General features: G+C 40.1%; 1 protein-coding gene across 6 annotated transcripts in view; it reads right to left on the bottom strand.

The window, feature by feature from the left end:
- LOC103467517 (glutamate receptor-interacting protein 2-like) overlaps positions 1 to 13394 on the bottom strand; it is a 41716-nt gene extending 28322 nt beyond the window's left edge. The window contains exons 1-7 of one of the 6 annotated variants that reach the window (XM_008413967.3): positions 12861 to 13394; positions 7611 to 7685; positions 5441 to 5579; positions 2662 to 2807; positions 1791 to 1874; positions 1586 to 1661; positions 806 to 951 (exon numbers count right to left, since the gene is read on the bottom strand). In XM_008413967.3, coding sequence (XP_008412189.1) covers positions 806 to 951; positions 1586 to 1661; positions 1791 to 1874; positions 2662 to 2807; positions 5441 to 5579; positions 7611 to 7685; positions 12861 to 13038 — 844 coding nt within the window. In that variant the 5' untranslated portion in view covers positions 13039 to 13394. Of the gene's footprint in view, positions 1 to 805; positions 952 to 1585; positions 1662 to 1790; positions 1875 to 2661; positions 2808 to 5440; positions 5580 to 7610; positions 7686 to 10873; positions 11547 to 12860 lie in introns of those variants that run through there. The other 5 variants (XM_008413962.3, XM_008413964.3, XM_008413963.3 and 2 more) reach the window with 5 other exon arrangements.

Below are 13394 nucleotides of genomic sequence, written 5' to 3'. Positions count from 1 at the left end.
AGTTTTAAGCAATAGAATTCAAAATATTTATTGAATTCTGTATCTTCCACAAATCATAAAATGACACATTTGTGGGCTTTCAATTAAAAGTACAATTAACAATAAAATAATAATTCAAGTAAAATAATAAACACAAATAAAATAAAAGATAAATTCTGACATATTGGTGACTTAATATACAAGAAACATGACAAAGAAATAAAATAGGATAAGATAACCAATTGTCATGTACATTTTATCCTTTTGCAAATACAGAATGAATCTAAATCTTGATGTTTTGTGAGCCAGAAGATTTTCCTCTGATGGATAAGGAAATAAAATAGTCAAATAAAACCTACAGTATAAAGAAGAAAATTAGGAATAAAATCCATTTTGGAAAATCATCAAAAGCTAAAATGATATATTTGCTTTTCTGGAGTATCTATGTCAAACACGGTCTTTACCCTCCCATTTCAGTCAGCTGTTTTTTGGAAGTGTACCAACACCTGCATTCACAGATTTATACACTGCTTTCAGTGTTTCTCAAATTGCCTTTTGATTAATTTGTCATCATCAAGAATTTATGATAATTTCAAAAGTCCAACTGTGTTGTTAGTACCATTATGATCAATGCGCACTCAGGTTCATGTTGCTCCCCTGGTGCCGTCTCCAGCACCAACAATCATCCACGCGCCCAAACGGTTCCAAGCCCTCAGAGAAACGCTGCCCTACCATGCCTCCACATGCTCTCTGCATGTGTGTGTGTGTGTGCATGTGTGTGTTTACGTGTGTTTGCGTGTGTGTGTGCGTGTGTGTGATTACTCACCCATGACAGAAACGTCATACTCGATCAGGAACAGAGCTTCCTGGCCGCTCTGCATCAGCATGGTCAACGCATCAGCATGCCTCTCTCTGTTCAAAGGCATCCCGTCTATGCTTAAAACCCGGTCTCCGGCCTTTAGCGTGCCCTCTCTGGGAAAAAAAACAAACACAAAAAACCCCTCAAACATAAACAAGGAAAATAAAACCTACCAAACCGGGCCATGATGCTCACAGCAGCGTATACGCAGCAGTCACACTGAATGATTAAGCAGTGAGGATCTCCTCCCAGGTGGGACAAAGGATAAACATGATAAATGGCCATAAAGGCTTTGATGCAGCATTATGTTTGCTCCACCGTTTTGGTGCTCTCAGTTTTTCATAGAGAAAAGTGCAAGGCTGCATTAGCCTCCGGATGAGCGCTGCCCTTTCTGTGTTAAACATGCTCTTCATGTGTTGCAGCAACAATTTTGTGCAGTCTTTGAGAAAGAAAAATTGGGCTTTTGCAATATAAATGCACAGCAAGATTTTTTAAAACTCATTGCCGCATTAATAATGAACGCTAGATTCCACGTGAAGAACACTGTGACGTTTGATTTAATGCATAAAAACAAGAAAATTAGTCAAATGGTCATTAGCTTGTATGCCTCTGTACACATGAATGCTTACATTCTTTAATTTTAATGGACTCATCCATGCAAAACCTCCCAGATAATCTCACACACCAGAAACCAGGTGAAACACAACCAACCCTTATAAATAAGCACATCATCAGGCACATCCTGACCTGTCTGCTGGACCCCCGGGCCGGACACCGGTAACCACCAAAGGACGAGACCTTCGCCAGTCTTCATGGAAACCTCCTTCAAAACAGATTCCAAGAAAATATTATAAAATGGAAGAGAAAATAAGTCTAAAAGTTCTAAGTTGTATTGGACATTGTAAAGTTCTTAAAATAAGAAAAAGCAAACAGCTGCATCCAACTGGCTTACCTCTCATGACAAAGCCAAAACTGTTTCCCTCCTTGTGTAAAAACACCTCTATGGTTTTAGTTATGACTCCCGACGGACTCTGGACTGCAGTGAAAGAGAAAATCAAGAAAGATTTACATAGAAGCAGAAAATGTCCACGTCTGCAAACAGAATGGTGTGATTGGGTCTTGTTCAAGAGTTTTGAATTCTGTTATGCTTAGAAAATCATTTTATTTTGTTTGTACAATGTACAATGTTCATGGTTTCTTAAAGATTTTACTTGAGAAGAAGGAATTAAAAGCTGTCAAATCTGTGTGTTGGTTTGAAGAGTGTGATATTGACAACATGGCGTTGCTTCGAGAGAAAATAATTTACTTTTTGGTGTGACTTCCCCACACATGGGCAACAATTTCCAAGTTGAAATTAGGTTTTCCAAAAGAAAAAAATATATATATTTTCTAATTATGATTATATTTTTTTACCTGCATTTTAATGGGGATATAGTTGGATTTTTGTAGAATTGGAAAGTTATTGCAGACTCAAAACATTAAGATGATTTCTTTTAAAAGAAAGGCATAATTTCCTAGTCTGTTTAGTTTTGTTTTGTTGGTCTGAAAATGTTTATCTCATCTTTGCTCAGCGACAAAGATGGGATTTGGGTCACTCTTTCTTTTGAAAGTGCTTGTCATATTTTGCTAAGTTTAATGAATACAGTACATAGGTTAATGTTTGTTTGTGCTCCTTTTTTCCATTTCAACAGATTTTACTTGTAAATTCATAAAATCATGTGAGAGGGATTTTATACTCCAGTCTTGCTTTTGAAAATAATATATAAAAAACAACTTTTTCCATTATGCTGTCATCTAGATTTATTTATTCATTCTGTTCTCACCATATGCAGGCAGCTCATACTCCACTTCCAGGACGACTCGCTCCCCGATGTTCTTCAGTAGGCTAATGATTTCATCGTGCCGGAGCTTTGACAAGTTGATGCCATTCACTGACTTGATGTAGTCGCCCACATTCAGCTGGTCGCTCCTGTTAAGAGCCACAACAGACTATTAAGGCCATCTAGCTTTCCTTTACTCACTGGTGAAAGCAGAAAGCTGCACATCACATTTACACAAACTCAAAAATGTCCACATCTGCACATTTGGACTACATTTAATTAAATGCCAGCAAATGTTTACCATCATTCCACCAAACCAGTCCTCTGATTTAAAGACAATACAAGACACGCCCAGCTTTTACTCCACAATGCATGACTTAAAGCTGCTATTAACATATGCTTGGGTTAATCGTCCACTTTAAAATCCCAAAATGGCCAACAGCTGACCAAAACAGCCACATTAAATAAAATTGGTTTGAATGTTTAGGAACAACTGGAAATCTTCGAGGAACCATTCTATCATTAACTCAAAGATGCTGGAAACAACAATGTCAGCCTTGAAGTCAATTTAACACCAGAATGGAATAAGAGGGTGCCAACCAAGAAAGAAGGTTCTGCTGCAAGATCACCGTGGCTATGAGGCATTGCACCAAATCTTAGGCATGGTGCTGGCAGCATCATGCTTTGGATCTTGTTATGTTAGAATTGTGCAGGTGTACCACGCAAAGGAAGTGTCAGAATAAGGAAGGGCACTGGTTTCAAATTATTTAGGTTCACCTCAATGGAACAGTTGTATGGTTAAAACTTGGAGATGTTTTGGTATTCCAACAGGATGGTTATCCTAACACCTTAATTGGTTTTGGAATGGCCAAATTAGACCAACATTAAGCTTCTGGAATGGCCCCGATCTCAACCCAATTTATAAACCAGCCAATTTAAATCAACTCTGTCATTTATAAGCATAAAAATGGGCACCAATCTAGCATGAATTATGCCAAAAATCAAAAGATGCTTTTAAAATGAATATACTATTCATGCCTATGGTGAGTCTATGTTAGCATATGACCAGAGCTGTAGCTGGAACTCAGTTATGTGATTTTTAACATCTCTTCAGGCAAACATAGAAGGACACCTGTGTAGAAAGCAACACAGATTTGGAAGTAAGATGACTGACAGTCTCTCCCTCTTTGACACTGACAGAGATGACTATATGGTGTCTCACGTCTGACATTCTGAGTCAACGCGCCGCTCACTGGAGAGCTAATTAATCAAATAGATGTCCTGCCCTTCTTGCCCTTCTCACCCTTTGGGCTCCTGTCAATCAGCCGTGACAGCAGACAGAGAAGCCTCCAAAGCTTAGCAGGGTCACGATGATCCAGTCCCGTCACACACGTAGACGTTCTGACCCAGCGTGTCCCCACCCGTTAAATTAGCGGGTACTTTCACATAGGCGTGAACTCAGCTGTGTGAAGACAAGCTGCTTGGCAGAATTAGCATAGTGTCCCTTAGACATGACAAGAAATGACATATTTTGGCCAGGACATTTTCAAAGGATTGTGTCATTCTTGCTGAACTGAGGGTGTTTTTTTTTCTTTTCTTCACATCAGTGTCATGCAGGATGACACACCATCCCTCACCCCACCCACAAACAAGGTAGAAGTAACAGGCTTTGAATAAAACATTTATCGTTTCCATGCTACTTAAGTGTATATACAGAAGGCTAGAAGATTCTTGGATTAGGATTTCTAATATAGAAATCTGTGTTACCTGTATTGTGGACTTATTAAAATTGAAAACAGTAAATAAGTAAATTTTATTTGTACAGCTAAAAATTGCAACATCTAAAGTCCAAGATAAAATAGAAAAAGAAATCCAAACTAAAAGGTAGTTTTAATGTGAATGTCTTCAGCACTTTCTAAATGAGCAACAATAATCAAATGAGTTTTCTAATGCTTTAAATGAAACGCTATCAATGGGAAATGTGTGCTTAGTAGGTGCCTCTGAGCAGGTCTGCACTCTGCATGGCATTTAATCTGTTTCTCTCTCCTGGTCTAAATACTTTTTGGTAGTAACATCTTTTCTTTGTCATGTTTGAGCTTTTAGGATTCTGAAAGGTGTGCATGTTTGCTCTGATGTATGCTAAGTTCTGTTAGGTTTGGTCCAGAATAGTTTGCTGGAGATGTCTGACTCCAAAGAGTCATGTGTGATTTTTGCTGTATGAAGAGCTAGACTAGACACGACTTGTTGTAATCTATATAAATTTCATGCATCAGATGAAAACAAGAATATCTGAGAAAATCCAAGACTTCAGTTCATGGAAGTACATGCTTGTATTGTTGGCCTTGACGACTTTTGGAAAACATCACATCTTAATATCTTTCTGTTTTGTGTTCACAGAAAACGATGCAATTTATCAAGCTACTGGGAGGAAAATATTTCATTATAATCTGAACAATAAGGTTCAGATGGTAATGAACCTTATTTACTTTAAAAAGTTCCCTCTGGCTAACATCTGCTGTTTTAGCACTGAAAAAACTTAGTCATACTTTATTAATGATTTAACCACCATACCACCTTGTAAAATGTCTTAATTGACAAATGAATATCAGCTTTTGTCTTAGGTGAAGAAATGTCTCGCATAAGAAGAAGGCTAATAAAACATTCTGAATAGCAGCAATCTAGACACAGCTCTTAGCCATTAAAACATGTGTGCAGAGCTGGATGCCTGACCGGTTTGCTGGCGTTGCCAGGCTCAGAGCACATCACAGAGCACAGATCTCACCTGGCAGCCAGCCCACCTGGCCGTAGGTTTGACACTCTAGGCTTGCCATCTTTATCAGAGCCTCCGGAGATGGTGAGGCCAAGGCTGCTGCCTTCCCTTTTCATCAGCTCCACTGTGGTCACTCCTCGATACTCCTCTGCTGACAGATACAGACGCAGGCACAGACCCACAGAAAGAATTAGCCTCTGCTTGACAGAGCTGCCCTGTCTGTGAGGCATGGAACGGCTTTTTTTTTTTCTGAATCTTTCGGAAAATGTTTTCTAAGATACAACCACGGGGAACAGTTTCCAGCTACTTTGTCTTCTCTTTGTTTCTTCGCATCGCAAAGAGAATCATGTGGAAATCTGAAGGAAAGTAAGGAGCTTAAAAATAAAAAAAAAACGCGCAAATGCAAAAGTAGGTGAACACCAAGGTGGCAAGTATGTCCATAGTTCTTTAAGAAAAACGCTTATTTGTAAAACTAATAACTGTCATGCTGATTTTGTTTGAATAATAAAACCAACAAGGTGCTACTCCCCAAGTACTCTGGATTGATATACCACACTTGGTGTGAGCAAAGCTGTAAAGCCAAAGATTTTCATAGTTTGTTGATTTGGAGCAATAGTGATGCTTTAACACCACACCAAGAAGGGAAGAGAAGGTTATAGCTTCTGTACGGTTATTGCTTACGATGTACACTAGATAAATGTGGTACCCAATTATCTAAAAAGTATGGTATGAAACAATGCAATTACTAGAATCCACAAATGGAACAGGGGATCTTCTAAAACTGGCAGGACATCAATATGTTTAGTTGCACTATGTTCTGTGAGCTGCTAAAACTTCTGAATATTTTTTTTATTGTCTGACTCTGTTACAAACATCATCACCAGCTTATTTCAGTTCCAGATGTGTGTGAAGCATGTCACACTTCTCATATTTTATACTTTGTGGAAAATATTTGAAACCAGGTATCATTTTCACTCCACTTCACAATTATGTTTTACTTTGCTTTGTTCTATTACATAAAATCTCAGTAAAACTTTCATAACTTAAAGTTTTAAAACTTTAAGTTATGAATTTAAAGTTTTAAAATGGTAAAAATTTGAAACTGTATGAATTTTTTTTTGCAATCCACTATACAAATAAAACTCCGCACAAGATGTTTAATGTTAAGTTCATGTCAGTACGAGTAGAGAATACTGAACAAGTACAACTTGTTTGGAGAAGTTGCAGCAAAAACTCTTGCTTATTTACAAAAAAGATATAGCATAGTTTAATATGCAGTACTATTTGAACAAACCAGATGACTTCATTGACAATGTTGTTTTTGTAGCTGAGACAGAGACAGATATACCTGAACATAACGCTCTTTGTCACTTTGAGCTAAAAACAAAAAACCCAACTATCACTATGTGATGGAAAGACCAAGATTTGGTTTAGCTTTCAAGGAAAAGAACAAAATTTCTTAAAGAGAAAGGATCCGAGGTGTTGCAAAGTGCAAAAGTCAGACACATTTAAACAAATCGTCCATTACGGAACATATGTTACATCATAAACAAGAGACTTATACTTTAAATTGTTGCATAAAACGTTTTCCTGAAAGCAGTAGAATACTGAGCTTGCTGGGATTTTAGATTCTGCTTTAACATTTTGCCTTTAGTTTTTATGTATTGCCACATGCTGAGTTTCAGCTTATGTTTTGGTTACTTAATTTGAGAACTGCCAAGAGCTTGATAATTTATTTAACATTGACAATTTATTAAGTAAACAGTTTTGACCTATTTTAGTCATGATTTAAAGTCAGTTTTAAAGCCCAATTTTGTTATTACATTGATAAAAAAAGGGAAGAAAGAAAAAGAAATAACAATTGTAATTGATGTGTGTTTTCATTGTGTCACGAGAGAACTCATTCTGTCTTGTGGTCCACTTTGTGCTGTGCTGGTAAATCTCCCCTTTGTCCATCATGCCAACAGCAGTTTAGTACCATGACAGGTATGCCACAAGTGCATTTTTTTTCCAACTTATCTAAGCATTTATTACATCAAAAGACAAAGCAAACCACTGGAGGCACATAATTCAAATTTCAACAAAGACTGCATGCGATTTTATCCTCTTGACCCTACGTCAACCCAAGAGGGTTGTGACTCAGACAGCACATGAAACAAAGTAAGGTTTGACTGTAATGTACCTGAAAGGCTTCGCCCCCGGGAGGAATGCGATTGGTCAGTTGTCTCTTTGCTCCCCTTGGAGTATGGTCCTTCATCTGAGGAGACAGCGGGGAGGTGTAGGAGGTTATGCAAAGACTGCAGCAGAAAGACAAATAAGCATGACTGCCTATTCCTGACAGAAACCCACACCTCAGTGTTCTGAACTTTAACCTGAGTTAAAGTACTGCAGCAGTGATTCAGACAAAAAAAAGTCTTTAAAGGCATTCATTCAAAAACAAGAATACATTTGCAGAAGAGCTGAAGTACGCAACCACTTGGGCATGGAAACAGCACGCAGTTAATGGACTGATGGGGAGAAAATGATCATTTGCATGTCATTTACAGCAGCTGCTATGGAAAGCAGCGAAATGTTCAATCTGCTCAGCAGAGAAACAGATTTTTGTTCACTTCTCACCCGTACTGGGGCCCATTTCTGACAAGGTTCACAAATTAGCAGAGTCAGTCCCCAGCCATCTGAGCCTGAACACAGAAATGAAACCATATTATCAGTCACGCTGCTGAGGAAACTGACTTGGCGCTTCTGTAATCCAGTCCACTATGGATAACCTTTTCAGGTGTCCAGCAGGGATTAAACATCACTCTTCACACCTGAAGAAAAGCCTAGACAGATTTTTATTTTAAAGAGGGAACAAATGACTGTAAGCACGAGTTACAATGCTGTCAAAGGTCTAAAACACAACCTTTTTCATAACTTACAGTGTCTTGCTTAGTCTTAATATCCCTTTAAGCCTTTTCCAGATTTTGTCACATTACATCCACTGACACAGAGCTGCATGAATGTTCAATGAAAGGAACATTTTCATTTTCAGCCATTTTCAACACTTTCAAATATGTTGAAAATGGTTTTCAACATATTTTTACACTCAAGTCAAGAATTTGGTGTTCATTTGCTTCTTCGTCCCATTGATACCCTGCAGAAAATCAAGAGGAAGCAACTAACATCAGAAGTCCCCTAACACGCAATATTTAAACTGATTTAATCTCAGTTTATAGCTTTTCTATGAAGTTATCCTAGAAAAACCAACGAACATAGAAGACAGGAATAAAGTTGTAGAAAAGGCTAAAGCAGGATCAGGTTCTAATAGAAGAACCCAAACTTTGAACCCTTTTTCTGAAAATAGGAAGAGTATGGCACAATTGCTGACCGCATGTTACTCTAGAGAAGAAGCTATGAGGCTGACTGTAATTTTGGAGGAACTGCAGTGAAATACAGTTATTAGTTTTGCACTCCACTAATCTCTTCCTTATAACTGGATGGCAAGAAAGTCATAAAAGGTCATTTTTAAAGTTTGAACCATAGATAGCACACTGCAGACATGTAGAAAATAGTGCTCTTCTTCTCAGAAGAGGTCAAAATTGATCAGTTGGAAAATGTGTAATATGCTTTATGAGATAGAAAACTAACAGTGCACATAAAGCCTCAACACACCATCTCCACTAAATAAAAAAATTCAAAAACAACAAAAAAAAAACTAATAAGATACAAACAGTGACGGTGGCAGTCTCACCCTGCGGGGATGTTTTAATCCCGATGAGACACGAATGATGCTCTGGGTTTATTTAAAGATGAGTTGAGCTAAATAGAAGAAAACCTGTTTGGCTGCAACAGACCAGGGCAAAGGTTCACCTTCCAGCAGGATGACCAATTTAAACACATTGCTACAGATACAAAGGATGATTTAGCTCAAAGCGTGTGCTGGAGTCCCAACTAAAATCCAATTAAGAAACTGTGAAAAGATTTGAAATCTGATGGTCACGGACACTTTCCATCCAATCTGAACTTAAAACCTTTCTGATTTCTATCTTTCCTACTTTTTCTACTTTACCTTTGACTTCAAAGCAATCGCTTTGCTTTGTTTTAGTCTTTTATGCAAAATTCTATAAAAAAAATCACATTTTGTCGTAGACCTGTAATGAGATCAGGGCGTGAATACCTTTGGAGGGCACAATTTCATGAGTAACGTTCAAGGTCGAAGCCCAGTCACCTAACCAAGAGGTCAGAAACGACTAATTTTTTTAAAGAATACTCATTAAATCTGAGTTCATCAGTTTTAAAAAATAAATGCCACATCAACTAAACTATGGGTGTTTCTAGCCCTTCTCTGTGTCCATCAGCCAAACCTGAATCCTAGAAAAAAGGAGCCAGAGGACATCAAGTCCACTCCTTTATCTCTGCCTACAGTGACTGTCTTCATCTGTCCAGCTGAAGCTGAAACCTTCAGACAGCCGAGAGGTATGGATCCTTCATCATACCTTCAGTGATCTGAAACCTTCGGGCAGCTGTGTGAAACTACAAGTACTGAAAAAAAAAAAAAAAAAACGTTAGCCGCTGCAGCAGCTGCATGACTCAGCCCTCAACCACAAAAATATCTCCACTGCATTCACATTTCATGGTGATGTAGAGAACACACACATCCGTGATGGTATTTCACTTGTTTCCCCACATCCTTTGCTCAAACAGTTGATTTTGAACACGTGCGCGCGCGCAAAGTGAATGACACATCCCAAACACTTTAGGCAAGGCAAAAGCAGAGTAACCATGTAGGCTCCCAGGGGCCCTGACAATCCAGCAGCTGTCCTCTCTGTCAAAAGGCAGCATTAGCTCTGGGTTGCACTGAGCCAATGGAGTTGCACGTGACCGAACGTTACTATACCATCAAGCTGTCGGCCAGCAATCCTCCTCCAGCTTAAAATAACCACCACTAACCCCGAGAGCCAGGGTCGATTACACACAACCCCAACAACAATGCATAACGCACTGATCTATCTGTCTGCCAGTCTGTAGCCGAATCGAGTTATGCTTATATAATTAGAGGCTGAGCAGAAGCATGATCCCTCCTTTATAAATAAATAGAGCTAATTAACTTCTGGTTTGAATAAGGGCACTGCGTGACATCCGTCTCATATCTAACAGGAACGAGGGTTAAATATGAAGCCAGACATGACACTGAAATCATAATCCTTTTTTCACATGTAAAACTTTATTTTTAAAAGTGGGCGGCCCCATATCTGGTTTATGTTGCTATTTCTGCTCTAATTACACATAGTAAGATGTTATGCCGAGCTGGTGGCCCAGTCCTCTCACATCTAAATCTGTTCCAGTCCATCAAAGTCACTGACCAGGCGTTGCAGCGGGACGGAAAGACGCAGAGGAATGCTCATTCACAAAACACAGATCAGTGACCTCCTACAGACCCTAAAGATCAAAGTGGGGTCCTCTTACCAATGCTGTTCTTGGTGTCCCTCCTCAGACCACACAGCATGGCTGCAGCTCCTCTGGAAGCTGATCTTCAGCTTAGTGTGTAAAGAGTTGAGGTTTCACCTGAGAGTCCAGGTCTCAGGCGCTCACATGAGACACGGAACACATCTCTGCTTCTCCACTTCCAACATTTTCTTCAACCATGCTGCTTGTTAAGAGAAAGGTTAATGTCGCCCCTCCAAACAGTCTCCCAGTCTTCTTCTTTTTAAACTTGCAGGATGAATCCTTTGCAGTCCTCACCAGTGGAACCTCTGAGATCAGCTGAGATGTTTGTGAAAAGCCATAGCAGGGAGAGGGATGACTTGTGCCCTATTCTTGGCATCTCGCTGTGGCCCCGTTTTTCCAGCTATTCTTACAAATGGTTCGTGGGTTTGGCAGAGATTTTCTCATGCCCTGCTCACACACTCACAGGAGCTCACACACATAACCCTTCTCTCTCTCTCTTTCTCTCTCTCTTGCTCAGCGGTTGCTCATCCTCTCTTCCTCTCTGCCAGAGGGGCTCAGTGAGGCAGCCACACACGATAGTCACTCCCCCTCCCTACCCCTTTCCTCCTCTGCACACAGACACGCACAAACTCACACTTTATCCCACCAAGTCCTGAATCCCACCCTCTCACACATGCACAGTTCACACACTGAGATTAGACACGACACAACGGCGCGCGCACCACAACGCCTAACTGTCGGCACAATTAACACCACCTGCACATTCACTGTCAGACTCCGTGTCACGTTTTTCTCACATAGATCCTGTACCCACATTATAGAGCGTGCACCTTCACAGTCCTGGTGTGTGTCTCTCTCACTCTTTCACTCTCACACACACACACATGCATATGCAAAATTCCTGTGCCGAACAGCTGCCTGCATGCCTTGCAGTAGTAGAGACTGATTTTAAGTACAGAGCAGCCGCCACACTGGTGACAGATTCACATTGAAGTTATGGGCAAGTAAATAAATCATATCCTAAAGAGAAGAGATGCAACACTTAAACCTGAGCAACTTTGTAAAGATCAAAAGCATCCACATTGAGAGAAGGTTTAGAGGACCTCTTCGTGAGTCTCGACCCAGTGACGCTTCCGAACCCAAACACAGATGGGGTCATTTGTCATGCACACATGTCCCAGCGCCTGCCGCTTCCTGACCCCCACGGGCGACCCCTCTGAACCTCCGCTGCCTCATTTTTTTTGGTTCAGTGCAGACAAAGTGCTGTCCTTACCGAGATTTTAGATGACAGCACAAGATGCAACACCAACAAATTCAGATTGTGCGCTGAGGAAATATGTCGTCCCACTTTTTTTTTTTTTTCCTTTAACAGATTTTGTAAGTGATCACAAAGAACTAGCAGCATAATTCGCAGACGTTCCAGTGGACACAGTACACATTAGCTAGACAATTTCCTTAGAGGCTGTTGTCCTTAATACCCCATTTACAGTGGGTGTGAGTGTAGGCTTTTTGAGCGAAACTAATTAATTTCCTGCAGTATAATAAGAAATGTGAGATGAAACAGTGTTGGACAAAAGAAAAGAAAAATCCCCTAGGAACAAATAGCATTGATTCAGAGAGCAAGTTGATTAAACTCAATCTATAGTAAAACCTGAGGTGAAAAAATACTGTAGCATAATTCATCCGTAATCAGTTAACATTTTTACTTTGAATTGATGCTCTAGTTAGGATTGACGCAATCTCTGGTTTCTCCTGATCAAACCAACCACACTGCCATCTTATGGCAGTCAGCTCCAGATGCAGATGGAAACGGCAGGGTAAAAAAATCACCTTAAATTCAAAAACAACCTAATAACATTTTAAGTGGTAAATCCCAGGTTACAATCATGCAAAGAAACGTCACCAATTTTTGATTAATATCTATGAAAATACACACAATCTAGTGAAATCTATGTGGTGATTTAACAGCAATTTTCTACAGGTAAAGCTTCCTCATCTGTTTTACCTTTGGTTCTCCCTCTGATGATGCCCAGTCGACATCTGAGTGAAAAAGAGAACATCCTCCTCCTTCCTCCAGCACACCGGCTGCCTTTCCTCAGGGAATCTGTCTGAGGAAAGGCGAATGAAAGCTGTTTGGGGTCGAGGTGCCCTTTTCCAAACATTGCCCTTGCTGACATGTTCATTTTCTGAACAAAAACAACAAAAACAGGATTTTGTCCTACTCCTCGCTTTGCAGCCTGTGCCTGCCCTGCTGCTCACGTGCTCTCCTTTCCTTTTCTGGAGAACATCCAGTCCCGTCAGGTGAGTCTTCCACAAACAGGTGCAGGTTCTCAAACAGGGCAACGCTCCGTTTCACCCCCCCAACCCCCCAGCCTTTCTGAGTCTGTTTCTTCCTAACCTAAGCAGCTATAAGCCGACCGGCGGACTAAATGTTGTGTTTTTACATCTCTGGCAATGTCAGCTTTGCAGGAGCAGATGGCAGAGAGTTCACGGCCGTGGGGCACAGCTTGCCTGCCAGGATGCAATGGAAACCTTCTCT

The sequence above is a fragment of the Poecilia reticulata genome, chromosome 7 (genome assembly GCF_904066995.2).
Source record: "Poecilia reticulata chromosome 7, P_reticulata-male-v2, whole genome shotgun sequence".
In the NCBI taxonomy this organism is placed as follows: Eukaryota; Metazoa; Chordata; class Actinopteri; order Cyprinodontiformes; family Poeciliidae; genus Poecilia; species Poecilia reticulata.
Note: the sequence above shows the minus strand (reverse complement) of the source record. Positions and strands in the feature narration are given on the sequence as shown.